The following is an 18,511-nucleotide window of genomic DNA, read 5'->3' as shown; positions in this document are numbered from 1 at the left end:
TTGGATAGTGGATATTATGAAATGGTATGCATGCCTGTCAATTTTCGATGTAAAGAAAGTTTGTCTTTTAAAAACGAATGCAATGTTTGTAAAATGTATCATATAGAGGTCAAATACCTCGCAATGTAATCAACTATTGTGAATCGTTTATAATGTATATGAACGGGTCCTTTCAGTTGACTTCTTCTATTACACAGGGGTGATTGTCGGTTCGAACGAGCGGATAAATAAAATCTAAAATTTGATGTAATATATAATCGTGACGAGATACTCTGGAAATGAGTGAGAAAATGGTGTTTCGGACAGGTTTGCCGGTAAGTGCTTCAGGTTCTTCGTCAAGAGGGCAATGTGGTGGATGGAAGGGATCACCTTCTTCTTGTCTCCAATGATTGAGGAGGCTACGAACCCATCCCCAATTCATCCAGAATAGGTGATGACTGATTGGTTGATCTATTCCGGTCACACTGCTTTCGGAGCTTGAATGGGATTCCATTTCGGAATCTGAGTGATTTGAACTGATGACGAATTCCATTTCGTACGATTGGATAAAGGATTTTTTTTTCCGATATGAAATGATTTTGGCTAACGGATGGTATTCTAATTACATAGAATATATATATATATATATATATATATATATATATATATATATATATATATATATATATATATATATATATATATATAGAGAGAGAGAGAGAGAGAGAGAGAGAGATCAAAAGATTTCGTAGATTACGGAGGACTTTGCGGGATATGTCAGGCAAAGTTTAAAGTAACAGATATGATTTAGCAGATATGCTAAGATATGAATTTTTGTCTATACACTATTCATGCAATCAATGCAGCAAGACGTGTCTTAGACTAAAAATGATAAGCAGGTAATTTTCTGAGGATGATAAGTAGTTAATTTTTGACACAAAATGATAAGCAAAACTTTTGACATGCAGACAGGGTCGAAGTCCAGACTCACTAATGCATCCTATCGACTTATCAGTTAGACACACTAAGGCAGACCTGGTTCACTAAGACCACCGCTCTGATACCAACTGAAAGGACCCGTTCATATATATTATAAATGATTCACAATAGTTGATTACATTGCAAGGTATTTGACCTCTATATGATACATTTTACAAACATTGCATTCGTTTTTAAAAGACAAACTTTCTTTACATCAAAAATTGACAGGCATGCATACCATTTCATAATATCCACTATCCAACTATAAATTGATTAATAATAATCTTTGATGAACTCAATGACTCGAATGCAACGTTCTTCGAAATATGCTATGAAAGACTCCAAGTAATATCTTTAAAATGAGCAAATGCACAGCGGAAGATTTCTTTAACACCTGAGAATAAACATGCTTTAAAGTGTCAACCAAAAGGTTGGTGAGTTCATTAGTTTATCATAATCATTTATTTCCATCATTTTAATAGACCACAAGAATTTCATTTCCAGTTCTCATAAATATACGTCCCATGCATAGAGACAAAAATAATCATTCATATGGTGAACACCTGGTAACCGACATTAACTAGATACATATAAGAATATCCCCTATCATTCCGGGATCCTCCTTCGGACATGATATAAATTTCGAAGTACTAAAGCATCCGGTACTTTGGATGGGGTTTGTTAGGCCCAATAGATCTATCTTTAGGATTCGCGTCAATTAGGGTGTCTGTTCCCTAATTCTTAGATTACCAGACTTTAATAAAAAGGGGCATATTCGATTTCGATAATTCAACCATAGAATGTAGTTTCTATTACTTGTGTCTATTTCGTCAAACATTTATAAAAGCGCATGTATTCTCAGTCCCAAAAATATAAAGGGTAAAAAGGCAAATGAAACTCACCATACTGTATTTCGTAGTAAAAATACATATAACGTCATTGAACAAGTGCAAGGTTGGCCTCGGATTCACGAACCTAAATTAATTATATATATTTATGTGTTGGTCAATATTTGTCTAACAAATTAGGTCAAGTCATAGTGTACCACAATCATAATGCTCGAGACTAATATGCAAAAGTCAACAAAAGTAAATTTGACTCAAAATAATTTCCAAAAATCTATACATGATTAATATATAGTTTAAATATCGTCGTTTTATATTTTTGAATATTTTTTAAAAGATTTATTTGAGTAAATAATATAATTTATTTATTAATAAATAAAATTTTATATTAAATTTATATAATAAAATATACTTTTATATATATTAAGTAATAAAATTTTTAGGGTTCATTTAATATCATAAAGATAATATGATAGGTATTATTAAAGTAAGTTATTACACGTAGTAAAATATGTTTGTATCACATATTTATTTGATAAAATAATATCTATAATGATAGTAAGTAAAAGTTGTATTATTTTGTAATAATAATAATTATTATAAAAATATCAATATTTATAATTACTAAGATGACATTATGATAAAACGATAATTTTAATTATGATAACTTTAATATTTACGATAATTTTTAATATTATCTTTAAAATAATAATTCTATTTAAAATAATAATAATAATAATGATATTTTATAGTAACAATGACATTTCTATTAAAATGATAATTTTTGTTAAAATGATAGTTTTAATACTAACGATACTTTTAATAATAATAGTAATGATAAAAATAATAAGAACGATAATTTTATCTAAATCAATATCTTATAATATTTTAATTTCATCATGATACTCTTACTCATTATTTCCTAATCGTTTCATTTAATAGCTTTTAATCGTCTTTTATATCGTGTTCATAATAATGATAATAATAGTAATCAAAATAATTAGGTGTTACAAATATTTGTTTTAATTACACTAATATTAATAATGATAGTTACTATAACATTATTAACGATAATACTAATAATTATCTTAATGATAATATAGTAATAATAATAATAACAATAACAATAACCATTTTTAAATAATGATATATATATTAATAATGATAATAATAATAATAATAATAATAATAATACTAATAATAATAATAATAATAATAATAATAATAATAATAATAATAATAATAATAATAATAATAATAATAATAATTGGATAATAATAATAATACTAATTATAACTTTAACGATAATAACGATTGTAATAATAAAAAAAATAACAATTTTTAATGATAAATCCCTTTTATTGATAAAGATAATAATAATCATAATAATAAGATAAAACTATAACGATGATAAAAACGACGATAATAATAATCATTTTTAATAAAAATATCGAAAATTCAATTGATTATAACTTCTAATCCGTTCATCGAAACCATTCGATATCTAAAGGAAAAGTTCTTAATTTTTCGCTAGCTTTCCAAGGACATGCATATCTTATACCTTATCTCAACCGCAAGTGTAACTAATTCAAGATTCAACCTAACCTGTCTAAGGGCAATATCAAAAGTACAAGCATGCATAATCCTAAATACTCGAGCACTAGTCAGGGATACACTATTAGTATGTAAAAGTTAAATTATGAGTACTCACGTATCAATATTGAGATTCAATATTGCAGGAAAGGTACGTAGACGCAACGGAAATGATAAACACTATATTGACCTCACGAGCATACCCATGAACCATACTCAATCACCTCCATAGCTATAACCCATAATTTCCTTAATCCTATCCTACTCGAAAAACAATTTCGAAACTACTCGGACAGCACTCCGTCGTAATATTTTATGTATACTAATAATATCTTGAAATAATACGGAGTAAATATATATATGTAAATCAATTGAGAGAGTTTAGAGAAAAATATTTTCAAGTTTCTATGAAATAATGAAACCTATTGAATTCTATTTATAATAGATTTTTAAATTATTAAAGTGAATTATTAAAGTATGAATTATTAAAGTGAATTATTAAAGTATGAATTATTAAAGTGAATTATTAAAGTATGAATTATTAAAGTGAATTATTAAAGTGAATTATTAAAGTTAAAGTAAAGTAAAAATAAAGTAAAGGTAAAGTTTAAGTATAGTAAAAGTATAAAACTATGTACGTATAATATGCGTATAAATATATATAATATTAATTTAAATCGTTATATATATTTAATAAAATAAAATATAAATATCGTTATCTTTATCATACTAGTTAAGTAATGAGTTGTCAAAAGTGGTTCTATATATTTATAAAAGTTATATACGTTTTAATAATAAAGGTCTTTTTAAACTGAAAACGTTTTTGTACGTTTGAAACTAAATAGATCAATCGAGTCTTTATGAGATTCAATCTTCCACTATCCTTTGTCTAGTTCTCAATGATTGATAATTTGTTCTTATTTATAAATCACTTTACCATTTTCCGAATATTGTTAAAATGGAAAGATTTCTCAAATCAACGTGGGCCTTTCAACAGAGACTTGTAATCATAATTCGATATATCTCATAATTCAATCATTTGATATTATCTTCTAATTCCATTGATAAACATTTTGAAACAGATACAATCATATAAAGTATTTAATCTAATATTTTGTTTACGTTTCAAGTTATAATATATATACACATATACATATATAATCATATTCGTTTAATGGTTCGTGAATCGTTGGAACTTGGTCGAGGTTGAGTGAATGTATGAACATAGTTTAAAATTCTTGAAATTTAACTTAACAAATATTGCTTATCGTGTCGGAAACATATAAAGATTAAAGTTTAAATTTGGTTGGAAATTTCCGGGTTGTCACATTAATGTCCTATGTCACAACTAGTTAGAATTTTATGAAATATCATTTATGAATTCTATATAACATAATTAAATTTTAGTAGTATGTAGGTAAATAACTATTACTCCTTTCGTCCCAAATCCCTTGTCCATTATTCTATTTTGAGATGTCTCAAATTAATCGTCTAGATTCCTTTTTAACCAATCAAAAGAGGTTATTCTGGAGAATGAAGATATATTATTGGTGGAAAATAAAATTAGTGAGATTTCCTAAAACTGCGTATTTTTTATCTGGGGACAATAGATTTGGGACGGAGGGAGTAAAATATTATCTATATATAGTCATATAAAACTCTAAAATAATGATGCCATCATTAAGTTAATTTCCCTTTAATTTTCATAATGATGATGTCATAATTATATATTAATTTAATTAAAAAAATAATATGAAATCTTTTATAAAAGGAAATACTAATCTCTCTTAAATTGTAATTTTAATTTTCTAAAAAAATTTAAAAGGCACTTATTATTACTAATAATTATTATTATTATTAAAAATATAAATACTCAACTTGAACGAACTTTATTATTATTATTTACTTTTAATATAATAATTATAATTATAATTATTATATTATTAATATTCAAATATAGATTCTTTTTACGAAATTAATTACGTTACATATGTATGCGAAAATACATGTCTCTATATATTTTTAAAAACAACGACAAGTTTCTTAGTCAAACGGGTCATTAAAATAAATGACTTTAACATTTACTTAATACCTAAAACATGTCATAAAATTGTTTCGTTTAAACAAACCCGTAATTTCACGGGTCATTTCACTAGTTAAAATATAATTTTTCGTGAAACCTTTTAATTTTGATTATTGAATCTACCATCCCTTTTAATTTTGATCGTGACAAAATTACTCTCGTCATCCTTGAACTTGTATCCAAATCACTAACGTCGTCCTTAAACTGTTTCTTTATTTGGTCATCACTAAACTTTCAAAAAATAATGTTCGTCGTCCTTCTGTTTAGTTGCTGTTCAGTTCTGTTGTTAACCTCGAACATGTGCCAGACATGTGAGAGTATTTTAGTCTTTTTATCACTGTTTTTAGATATTTTAATTAATCTTTTTTTTTTCCTTTTTAACACTCATTGCTTCTTTATTTTCCACATTTTTTCTCGTTCACATTTTTTTCTCTTTCACTCATTTATAAGAAACAACCTGGATTCTCTTAATAAGCTTTCAAATCGCCGATCTACTTCTGCTTGCGTGTTCAAGGTTCAAAAACAATTAAATTCGTCAACAAGCCTATGTTCCAGATCCCTGCTTCTACTTGAGTGTTCATGCTTCCACATCAAATTCGTCAAAAGCCAAAATCAAGGCTCAAAAACGATTTAGATGCACTCATATATCAACGATTAATTATGAAGTATCTTCAAATAAAACATTAACAAATTCGATTTTAATAGCAGATCAGTGACGTGTTCTTCATAAAAGCTTCAATATTAGAATTGAAATTGAAGTCAAAATTCGATGTGTTTTAGATTTTGATTTCTACACGAAACTTGCTTCAAATCAACCATAGAACACTCAACTATCGTCATTCAAACCTGAATCATCAGATAATCATGAATTAAAACGTTGACCGAATATGACTAAAGTTTAACTTCAGATCTAAGAATCTTATGGTGTTTGTTCATGAGATTTGAAGCATCACGAAGCTTAATCAAGTAATGAAGATTCCAAATCTATGTTGTTTTCGTCATTTGATGGAGTAAATCTCTCTAAACTGATCGGTTTGTGAATTTTCGGCCTTAACACCTAAACAAATTTGAAGAGAGATTTAATACGAATCAGGAAAACAAAGGAATAATAGTCTCAGATGCTGGAAGTGATTCAACTGGTTTCCGTTTGATTAATAACTAGGGATGGCAATGGATACCCGATCCAGTGGATATCCACCCGATCCATCCGATTATTCGTGGATGTGGACGATCTAAATGGATATGGATACGGATATGTATGAATCGAAAATGGATATGGATGAAAAGTTTCATCCATGGATGAACCCGCTTTCACCCGAAATAACTAATATATAAATTTATCACTCGAATTAATATCATTTATGTAGTGATACTTCATTAATTATAATCATCTATCTTTATATTTTCTTTAAATTTTTTCTTATATTTTGTTTTGTTTAAATTACTAAATGTATTTAGTGGTTTAAATTTGCTTCCATGTAACTAAAAAGTAAGCAACTTACAAGTAATCGATATTTTTACACGTTTAATAGGCTATTTGTTGACTATTTGTTATGTAGATTAGTAAAAATGTGACTTTCGGTCGCATAAACTATTAAAAAATATTACTTTTGATCGTATTTGTTAAAAATAAAATAAATTTATATGGATATGGATGATTATCCATTAACCCGTTTCACCCGACGGATATGGATATGGATGGATGAAATTTTTATAAATGGATATGGATATGGATATGGATTAAAAAAATAAATGGATATGGATATGGATACGGCCTCACTCGATCCATATCCGATCCATTGCCATGCCTATTAATAACACAAGTAAACTCAGAATTCAAGGTTGATACAGAATTGGGGAAGAAAGGTTCTTTTGTTTGAAATTGAGGAAGGAAATGACTTGAATTAAAAGGAAGAAGATGATACGACGAGATTAGGGTTTTTATTTATGAAGAAAATGATGATAAGTAATTTAATTTAGAGGATTCATGGCTCAAGAAGAAGACGGTGATTCAACGCTCAATTTAGGGTTAAAAAAATAAAAAGACAAAAATACCCTCATGTGTCTGGCACAAGGGATGACATTAACAAAAAAATAGACGGAAGGACGACGAGTGTTATTTTTTGAAAGTTTAGTGACGACCCAAGTAAAAAAAAAAAGTTTAAGAACGACATCAGTGATTTGGATACAAGTTCAAGAACGAGTGGAATAATTTTGTCTTTAGTAACTACCATGTACATGTGATTCATTGTATGATGGGAACAGAGCAGGAATACATGGGGTGGCAAATCAACATGACGTGAAGGGTTCAACTGCATATGAGTTGTATAAAATTTTGTCTCAAGGCTCATTGATTTTTATGTACTTTTACTCGAATGTCCCGATTGTCCTGTATATCATCTACTCCGTATTGCTTTGAAAAATTTAATTATGTGGTATAGGTTAAATTTAAATGTGATTTAGGAATATAATTACCATACTAACTATTAGACAAAACTTATGAATAGTCCCAAGGGTATTTTCATCTTTTCACCTTTTTTCCTCCTCCTTTCTTTCAAGTAACACCACAAAAGCCCCCCCACACTTTGTTCAAAAATTAAAATCGGCCCCCAACACAGGGGTAAAGCGTCAAATCAAAATTTTCATAAAATATCTTAAATAAACTATACTCAAATATTCAACAGGTCATATCTTCTCGCTCGCAACGAGTTAAATTTTTCCGACACCATCCTTAAACTCGAAATAATTTTATGAACACAATGTCACTAACTATACGCAAAACGGACACTTTTAAAAAAACGCTAAATATTTATGGTACTTTTCATATATGTTGATTTTTCACTCGCAGACTCTGTAACTAAACACAATAAAATACATTAAAAATCGAACCCCCGGCGCGAAGCGAAGGTTCGAAAACTAGTTAATAACATTTAAATATTATAATTATAATTATAATAATTAATATTGGAAATATTGGATTAAGTAGTTGGTTGTGGGGTTAAGGAATATGGTCCATATGGATATGGTGGAATCAAGCATGCATGTTTGTGGTTTGACATCATATACCACCGTCAATTCCCAAAGACAACCAAGTGTGCAACCTTTTATTTATTATACTCCGTAATAATTAAATTATTATATTATAATCCTAATTAATATTTATATAACTATTGTGTATCAATCAATATATCATCACCAATAATGGTATATCAAACGCTTATTCAATTTCTATTTAGGGCTATCCGGATAACCAGGGGCGGAGCTTTGTGTAGACAGGGAGGAGCATCCGTCCCAGCTGGATTTATAAAAAAAAAATTACACTAAAAAAATGTTTTTACCAAAAAATAAATTTTTTTTAGTGTTTGCTCGATTTGTAATAAAAAATTAATAAGTTTTTGCATCCGCTTTATCTGTAGTCGGGTTTAAGTTCCGCCACTGCGGATAACCTAGATGTTAAAATAATCTAAGACTAAATCAAGATGATGGATGAAAGCAAGTTTATTGACAACACAAATAAAAAAAGAAAAGAAAGAAAAACCTAATAAATCCACCATACTTTTTTTTTAGCAGGAATTGATATTACTATCATGACTTTTGATAAATCTATCACAACTATATTTGAATGAGTTGTAAATTGTAAACTTGTAATGTAAAACTCAATAATGCATAATTGTGGTAGATCTGTTAAAAATCATGATGAAAATATCACCACACGTAATTAAATGAACATGAAAGAAGCGTAGAAAAATAAGATATATTACACCACTTACTATCTTACAATAATAATTTAAATTAATTATGTACTGTCATCATACGACCGTCATATCAAAACTAAAACTTAGTACTAATCAAAGACTAAATGTTGCCTAATCTAACACCTAAAATCAACCACACACAAAAATTATGGCAGTTTGTGCTCATAAGATCAGAGTTACCCAAAATGGAACTCGAGATGGAACCGTGCCTATGTTCTGTTGGGTAATCTTGAATTGAAGTCCAAGTATAGAAAGTTAAAGAGCCCAAGTTTATCGTGCAGTCCAATAAAAGAGTTCAGCCCAAAAGGAGTTCATGTGGTTTTAGAATAATTTGGTTCGCATGTTAATGTTCATGGATATATGTTGCAGTTTAATATAAGATGCAGTAAAAGAATTGGTGTTGCAAGTGGAAAGTGGTCAGTTAGAATAATTATATTTGTTATGTCTAATGTTTAGTTATTAAGTTGAATTAGCATGTGAGTCAACCGATATATTAGGAGTGTTAGTAGAGGTCAAATAGGTAGAGGTTTGAACGTGTAGGGTAGTACCAATTTAATAGGAGTATTTTATTAGTGGTTATTTATTACTTCCTAGTATTTAAAGAGTTGTACGTATGTTTTCTTTAATGTAGAAGAGTTACAAAATGTAGTTTTATATTTTTCATTGTTTCTTTTCCCACTTTATATTCAATAAACACATTTGTGTATATTGTGGGTATGTTTCAATATTTAGTATGAATGTAAGCAAGAGTGGAACTATATGTTCCAACATGTTCATCCTGGAAAAGGTGCACGAAGAAGATGGAGGACTAATATTTTTTTTTTTTGAAAGATCAACTTTTATTAAAAATAAAATAATTACATCACAACGGTTATATCCTAACTTAACCTACATATTACAGGTTAATATATTCGAATGTTACAACATTTTTTTTTGAAAAGCAAAAAAGAATATTATTAATATTACTCGAATTATAGTATTACAAGTCCCTATATGCTACAATACATTGCTATAGACAATCGAAACAGTCGGAAAAGTGGAATGAGATAAAACTAAATTGGAGAATCTGGAGTGACGTATACTAGCTAACACTATGAGGGAACGAACTTGAGTATTCAAGCGGGGGAGGAGGGCGCAACCGTGCCGATCAAGCGGCGACAAAGTTGACACACAACCAACCCATTTAATCTACCCCACATAGGCTAACTAGAATAACGAACACTACCTGATTAAAACTATCTACATTTTAACCGACACCCGTGCGAGATGAGGGAGATGATACATAGAATGACGGGTTGAGAAGCCATTGGTGCCACTCGATTGGTATTATTTTTTTTGAACGGTTTGAAATCCAACTAAAACTTTGGGTTTGTATTTCAGAAATTATTGCTGCGGGATTCCATATTTTTCCGGAAAAGATCTTCAGGTTTCTGTGTTTCCATATAATGTAACACGTGATCCATTTAGTAGCTTGCCAAAGGGACGAACCGGTTGAGTTATATGTGAAGCCTTGATCGGTGATGGTGGCTTCGTTGATGTTAGATATAAATGCGCTGTTTTGATTCCACCAGTCGAGAATTTGTGACCAAATTGGAGACACTTTTTGACAATTTACCAATGTATGTTCAGTGGTTTCGATATGATGCTCGCATAAGGGACATAAGATCGTATCGAGGTCAATTCCTTTTTTATCAAGTTCACTTCTAACAGGGATTTTTTGCTGGGTCACCCTCCATAGGAAGATGAAGACCTTTTGTGGAACGTATTTGTTGCGAGTTATTGACAGGTTTCTTGAATTTGCACCAGATTTCAGAGTATTGATCAGATTTGACATTGTTGATGTAGTGAAGATTCCGGATGCGTCGAGGGAGAATTTCCATGAGTCAGGGCAATCTGAAATATTTACAGAAGTTATAAGATTATTAAGTTCCGTGAGTTCATCCAATGCGCGGCCACTAGGAGGTCTGGACCAGTCCCAGTTTCCAGTCGAAGTGGAATTGCTACGCAGTATTCTTTCAGCTACGGTTGCTTCTTTTTGGGATTCCAACATGAATAATCTATGGAATGATGTTTTTAAGTTCTCAGTTTCGATCCATATATCATTCCAAAAACTAATTGAAGTGCCATTCCCGATGCGCTTTGAAATTGAGGAAGTGAAGGATGTGCCTACGTTGTCCGCAGTTTTTCCGGCTTTGATAATTTCTTTCCAAATGGTTCGACCTGAAATGTTCCTGCACAAGATGTTAGTATCCAACCCCCCCCCCCCCCCCCCCCGGCCCATAAATGCTTTTGATTATTTTTACCCATAATGCGTTGTTTTCATTTTTAAAGCGCCACCACCACTTACAAAGTAGTGATATGTTTTTAGCAAAAAGGGATCCCACGTTTAAGCCCCCGCATTCGTAAGGTAAGATTATTTGGTCCCATTTAATCCAATTAATTTTATTATCATTTGAAGAACCTCCCCAGAAAAATTTCCGCCTTTTAGATTCGAGAACCTTAAGGATAGCGGATGGTGCGTGGAATAAGGAGAAGTAGTATAAAGGGATACTGCTTAGAATAGATTTGATTATCGAATGTTACAACATGAACATTACAGACTCGAAGGATCAACGACACAAGACACGAATGCTATACATGAGGTACACGAAGGCTACAGGAAAAATTCCTATACCCATGTTCAAAGCCAGTTGCGACACACTTGAAAAGACAAGCTGGGATGAAGATGCTTTACAGTGCTGACAACTTCAGCGATAAAGTAAATCGATTCATCACACTTGGTCTCAACTTGTATATGTTTAAATTGTTACGGTACTTATTAATGTCGATGTATACTTCACCATTTTCAAATTTAGACTCGGGTTCAACCGCCTGCCCCTCGGGATGGTATAAGGTTCGGATCGCTGTAATGCAGTTCGGGTTTTCTGCCCAAAAGCGCATGTGTGCGTGACAGATGAGAATATTCGATGCCAACAACTTGTCTTCCAAAAAAAATTGGTGTCTGTAGATAAAAAATACACAGTTTAAGATATATTATTACGTTGTATTTTTATTGTATATTATTACGTTGTATTTTTACCTTCTATCTTTTACATATCTTTTTATTTTATATATATGTAAGTAAAATTATAAAAGAATTTTGTATTATTATATCTATTTTTAATTGACGTGAACAATATAATTAGTTTGGGTAATCTGAAAAAATTAGTGGAGAGTAAAGTTAAAATGATGGGAGTATAGAATTGCACGTATAGTAAATACGGAGTAATTCCCGTAATTATGATTAAAAATGTACAAAAAGGAGTCCGAGTGTGTATGCACCCAATTACACCTGACCACATAGCTACTTATTGCCCTATCGGACCTCTTTACCTAAATAGTTGGTCCCATTTCAACTTGACACCTCATTTATCAACAATATTTTATTTTAACCCTGTCCACATGAGTTGTTGGGCTAGCAAATTAATTACCAATGTTATAACGTTTTGATAGGTTGCAATCAATATCATATCATGGGTCACTTAGCTTTGATCCAAGACCATTTTGTCTGATTAATTTATTTCTTATTAACATTTAAATATTTATATTTATATTTATATTTGGATGATGATATGTACACAATCAATTTTTACAAATACATAATCAAACATGCTTTACAATATTGTACAGTACAACACTGTAAAACATGTTTGGTTGTGTATGTGTAAAAATTGATTGTGTACATATCACTCCCCTTTATATTTACGTTGATGTGATGCTCAAGAATTTAGAATTTTAATACGTTTAGAAATATAATATATACTTTTTTCTCATGATGGCTTCCGACACTTATTCGTCAACACCAGGTCAGCAGGTGAAGAGAAAGAGCAAGGCTGCTTAACATCATTGCTTTTATAGCATAGTGGGGCAAACAGTGCCCTCTACTACTAAGTAAAGGCGAAGAGCAGACATTGCAAGCAAATAGAGAGCCTCTGCATGTTTGATCGTTTGCAAGCCGAAAAGCGTACCAGCAGTTTGAGTCGCAAAGGTAAGCTGCTTTCAAGGTCTCGTCGCTTCGGTGAATCAATTGAGCCTTGATACATTTTACCACTATATGATCTCTCTCAATGAGAAAGTGCTATCAAAGTCGTTATCCCAATAGCTTCGTTCGGGGCGGTAAAGTGGACAATCCATTATTCCAGCTTGCTCAGAGCGAAACTCGGAGCAATCTAAAATCCCATGAGCTAATCCAAAATCACCTAATCTGTATATGTATATGGGTATGCCCCACGAGCTACCCTAAACCCAAATTACTCCTCTATATATAGATTACATCAAAGTTACTGACTCCACCTTCTTTTCCACCAGGTATGCTTTCCAATTTGCGTCTACCGCTCGCCTTACGATCGTCTACTCGATCGATGGTCGTACATAACATATTACGTAGCACTAACTCCGCCGGGTTCATCATATACGATTGAGTTTACGTAGCCTTATTTCTCAAGGTTTTCAGGTAAGTATTTTACGATGGTAACCTATGGGCCGGCGACCGATGTAAGTTGTCGATGGTAGACTTAACATTTAACCACCTGATCGATATCATCATATCGACCTAGGTTATTCACGGTAATCGGTTGAGAAGAGTCAAATCTCAAGATCCTTAAACTCTATATTATTCGCAATCAAGGATATATTTTCCCTTGGAAAAATATATGCTTGATTAGTGTTTTCATTGAGAGATACAACATAATGTCTCGTATTCCTAGAGTCGCACATTCGGGTATTGATTTGTTTTTTCTTATTGAACTATTAAATTTTATATGTGGTTCAAGTGCAACATATATTTCACGCTTGTTCGCAGAATCATTTGCGTAGTTGTTTGGGCGGTTTTACATGCAGCGTTTTGCACAGTTTTTATGCTCAGGTGTTTGCATGGTTTTACGTGCATCTGTTCTCGTGATTTAAGCGCAATTGTTCGCACGATTGTACGTGCAGCTATTCGCGCAACTTTTTGTGGACTTTTTTTTTCATAGCACAATAAGGAGTTCAATATGATATTTGACAAAGTTATCATACCGAACTAAGAGACTTCATGATGTAGGATTTTTATTAGGGTTGTACATGTGTCTGGCCCGCGAGCTACCCTAAACACTAATTACTCCCCTATAAATATAGGTTAGAAACCTACATCGAAGTCACCGCACACACCTTCTTTTCTACTACTTACGGCTTTCCAATTTGTGCCTACGACTCGCCTTGTGATCGTCTACATGATCAAAGGTCCGAGATAAATTGTTACGTAGCATAAACTTCGTCGCCTTCATCGTATACGATTGAGTTTACATAGTCTTCTCTCTCAAGGTTTTTAGGTCACTCTTTTACGACGGTAACCTACAAACCTGCCTTAGGCCATCGTCCAATGAAAGTTGTCGATGATGGACTTCACATTTAATCACCTCATCTATATCGTTATATCGATCTAGGTTATTCACGAGTAACCAAACCAGAGAGTCATATCACAAGATCCTCGCAATCAAGGGTATATCTTGGAAAATATATGCTTGATTACTTCCTAAAGAAAAATTAGGTCACTCGAGTAACTGCAGCCGATTAGAATCAAATTTGATTCCTCTTCAAAGAATCTCAAGAGTTAAACAAAGAATGAAGAAGTCTTTTGATTATATAAGTAGCTACTATTAACTATCTTATAATAAACTAGTACTTGACGTTTTCCAGAAAAATAATCAGAAAATGTTAAAGGGTAATATGATTAAGTCGCATGTATTCGAGTAAAGAACCTCGTTATCTCTTGATTGTCGCTTAGAATCTAAATTGAATTCCAGACGAGATTTAAAATCCATGGAATTTTGATTCAACCATTTTCATAGTGTCTCTATTTTTTATTATTTATTTTTATTCTATTTATTGACCGAATGTCCACTCAGAAGCAATATCTTTATCCAGTCGAAGAAAGAGATGGAGGACTTTCTTTACTGCTTGGAGTGTTTTCACTCTGGTGGAGAAATGACTTTTCTTTATTCAAATATACGGGAATGACTGTCTACAATCTCACCTCCTCCATACACCACTCATGTGGTATTGAGTTTTGTTAGTGGTGTTGTTGTTGTTGTTGTTGTTGTTGTTGTTGTTGTGACCTTGTTATCTCTTAATAACTTGAACAACATGAGTATTACATTATAACAATTAAAGTATAAATTATAAATATGTCCATAAACGTTAGTAGGTGTTTTTTAAAAGTATAATACAGACGACAAATATATTAGCGTCTATCATACTTTTAATGGAGATTGATTGGGCATGTCTTCATAGCCATGTATATAAAATATTTACGGATCGTATGACGATGCCCACTTGGCGTCCACTACATTTTACCCAAAACTATATACATTATACTTTTATAAAATTAACGAAAACGCACTATCTTTCACATAAAATTTGAGTGTAAATTTTGAGTGTAAGGTCATCCGCATACTTTTGAGCCTCCTACTGGGTTGTCACGTCTTCTACTAGGTTGACACGCCTCTTATTGTGTCGGCAAGTCTCCTATTGCGACGTACGCCTCTCATTTCGCTGTCACGCCTCCTATTGCGTCGTCATGCCTCCCATTGCGTCGTCACGCCTTCCATTGCGTCGTCACGCCTTCCATTGCGTCGTCACGCCTCCCATTGCATCGTCACGCCTCCAATTGCCTCGTCACGCCTCATACTACCTCGTCACACCTCCTATTGGCTCGTCACGGCTCCTATTGGCTCGTCACGCCTCCTATTGCGTCGTCACGCAACTTAATGCGTCGTCAGACCCCCTATTACGTCGGCACGCCTCGTCGCCACGCCTCCTACTAGGTCATCACGTTTCCTCCTGGGTCCTCACCCCTCCTGTTGGGTCGTCACGCCTCCTACTGGGTCGTCACGCCTCCTAGTGCATCTTCACGCCCCCTAGTGGGTTGTCACGCCTCCTATTTCGTCGTCACGCCTCTAATTGGGTCGTCACGCCTCCAATTAGGCCGTCATGCCTCATATTGTGTCGTGACGCCTCCAAATGCCTCGTCACGCCTCCTATTGCCTCATCACGCCTTTCTTATTGCCTCGTCACGCCCCCTATTGCCTCGTCACACCCCCTATTGCGTTCTCACGCGCTCCTATTGCGTTGTCACGCCTCCTATTGCGTCCTCATGCCTTCTATTGGGTCCTCACGCCTCCTAATGGGTCCTCATGCCTCCTACTGGGTCCTCAAACCTCCTACTAGGTCGTCACGCCTCCTATTTTCCCGTCACGCCTCCTATTGCATCCTCTAACCTCCTATTGCGTCGTACGCCTCATGTTCTGTCCTGTAGCCTCCTATTGGATCGTCACTTTTCCTATTGCGTCCTCTAGCCTTCTATTGGTTCCTCACGCAACATATTGCATCGTCATGCCTTCTTTTGGGTCGCCACGCCACATATTGCGTCATCACGCCTCTTATTGCGTCGTCACGCCTCCTAATGGGTCGTCACGCCTCCTATTGCGTTGTCACACTTCCTATTGCGTCGTCACGTCTCATATTGCGTCATAACGCCTCTTATTGGGTCATCAAGCCTCCTATTGCGCCGTCACGCCTCCTATTGCATCGCCAAGCCTCCTAATGGGTTGTCACGCCTCCAATTGGGTCGTCACACCTTATATTACGTCGCCACGCCTCCTATTGCCTGGTCACGCCTCTTATTACCTCGTCACCCATCCTATTGCATCGTCACGCCTCCTATTGCGTCGTCACACCCCCTGTTGCGTCGTCACACCCGCTATTGGATTATCACACCACTTCTAGCATCCATATGCCTACTACTGGGTCATCAAGCCTCCTAACAGGTCGCCACGCCTCCTAGTGCGTCGCCACGCCTCCTATTGCTTTGTCACGCCTCCTACTAGGTCGTCATACCTCCTATTGTGACGTTACACCTCTATTACGTCTTCACGCCTCCTAGTGCGCGGTCACGCCCCCTATTCCGTCATCACGTCCCCTATTGCGTCGTCATGCCTCTATTGCGCCGTCACGCCTCCTGCTGGGTCCTCACGCCTCCTAATGGGTCCTCACGCCCCCTATTCCGTCATAACGCCCCCTATGCCATCGTCACGCCTCCTATTAGGTCCCCACACCTCCTACTGGGTCCCCACGCATCCTACTAGGTTGTTACGCCTCCTGTTGGCCCGTCATGCCTCCTATTACGTCGTTACGCCCCCTATTGCGTTCTCTAGCCTCCTATTTCTTCGTCAAACCTCCTATTGCATCCTCTATCCTCCTATTGGGTCGTCATGTCTCTTATTGCATCCTTTAGCCTCCTATTGGGTCATCATGCCACATATTGCAACGTCAAGCCACATATTGCGTCGCCACACCTCCTATTGGGTCGTCACGCCACATATTGCGTCATCACGCCTTCTATTGCATCGTCACGCCTCTTCTAGGGTCGTCACGCCTCCTATTAGGTCGTCACGCCTCTTATTAGGTCGTCATGCCCCCTATTGCGTTGTCACGCATCCTATTGCGTCGACACGCCTCCTATTGGGTAGTCACGCTTCCTATTGCGTGGTCACGCCTCCTATTACATCGTCACACCTCCTATTGGGTCGTCACGCCTCCTATTTTGTCTTCACGCCTCCTATTGCATCGTCAAGCCTCCTATTGTGTCATCACGTCTCCAATTGGGTCGTCACGCCTCATATTACGTCGTTACACCTCCTATTGCCTGGCCACGCCTGTTATTGCCTTGTCACGCCTCATAGTGACTCGCCACGCCTCCTATTGCGTTGTCGCGCCCCTTATTGCTTTGTCACGCCCCCTATTGACTCGTCATGACTCTATGGCGTCGTTACACCTTTTATAGCGTTTTCATGCCTCCTACTGGTTCCTCACGCCTCTTCACAGGTCGTTACACCTCTTTCTGGGTCGTCACACCTCCTAGTGGGTCGGCACGCCTCCTATTGCCTCGTCACACCTCCTATTGGGTGTTCACGCCTCCTATTGCGACGTAACGCCCGCTATGCCGTCGTAACTCCCCTTATTGCATCGTCATGCCGCCTATTGGGTCCTCACACCTCCTACTGGGTCGTCACGCATCCTACTGGGTCGTCATACCTTTATTGTTCCGTTACGCCCCCTATTGAGTCCTGTAGCCTCCTATTTCGGCGTCACGCCTCCTATTGCATCCTCTATCCTCCTATTGGGTCGTCACCTCTACTATTGCGTCCTCTAGCCTCCTATTGGGTCATCTCACCACATATTGTGTCGTCATGTCACAT

General features: G+C 34.8%; 1 protein-coding gene across 1 annotated transcript; it reads right to left on the bottom strand.

Moving 5' to 3' along the window:
* Positions 1–10,482: 10,482 nt before the first annotated feature.
* LOC139870180 (uncharacterized) lies at positions 10,483–11,286 on the bottom strand. Its single transcript, XM_071858022.1, has one exon. It carries the CDS (start codon positions 11,284–11,286, stop codon positions 10,483–10,485), a length of 804 nt encoding a protein of 267 aa, XP_071714123.1.
* Between the last annotated feature and the right edge of the window lie 7,225 nt (positions 11,287–18,511).

The sequence above is a fragment of the Rutidosis leptorrhynchoides genome, chromosome 10 (assembly GCF_046630445.1).
Source record: "Rutidosis leptorrhynchoides isolate AG116_Rl617_1_P2 chromosome 10, CSIRO_AGI_Rlap_v1, whole genome shotgun sequence".
Lineage (NCBI taxonomy): Eukaryota > Viridiplantae > Streptophyta > Magnoliopsida > Asterales > Asteraceae > Rutidosis > Rutidosis leptorrhynchoides.
Note: the sequence above shows the minus strand (reverse complement) of the source record. Positions and strands in the feature narration are given on the sequence as shown.

Coding starts and splice junctions, on each gene's coding strand:
- LOC139870180 (XM_071858022.1), bottom strand. CDS start 11,286: ATGTTGGAATCCCAAAAAGAAGCAACCGTAGCTGAAAGAATACTGCGT.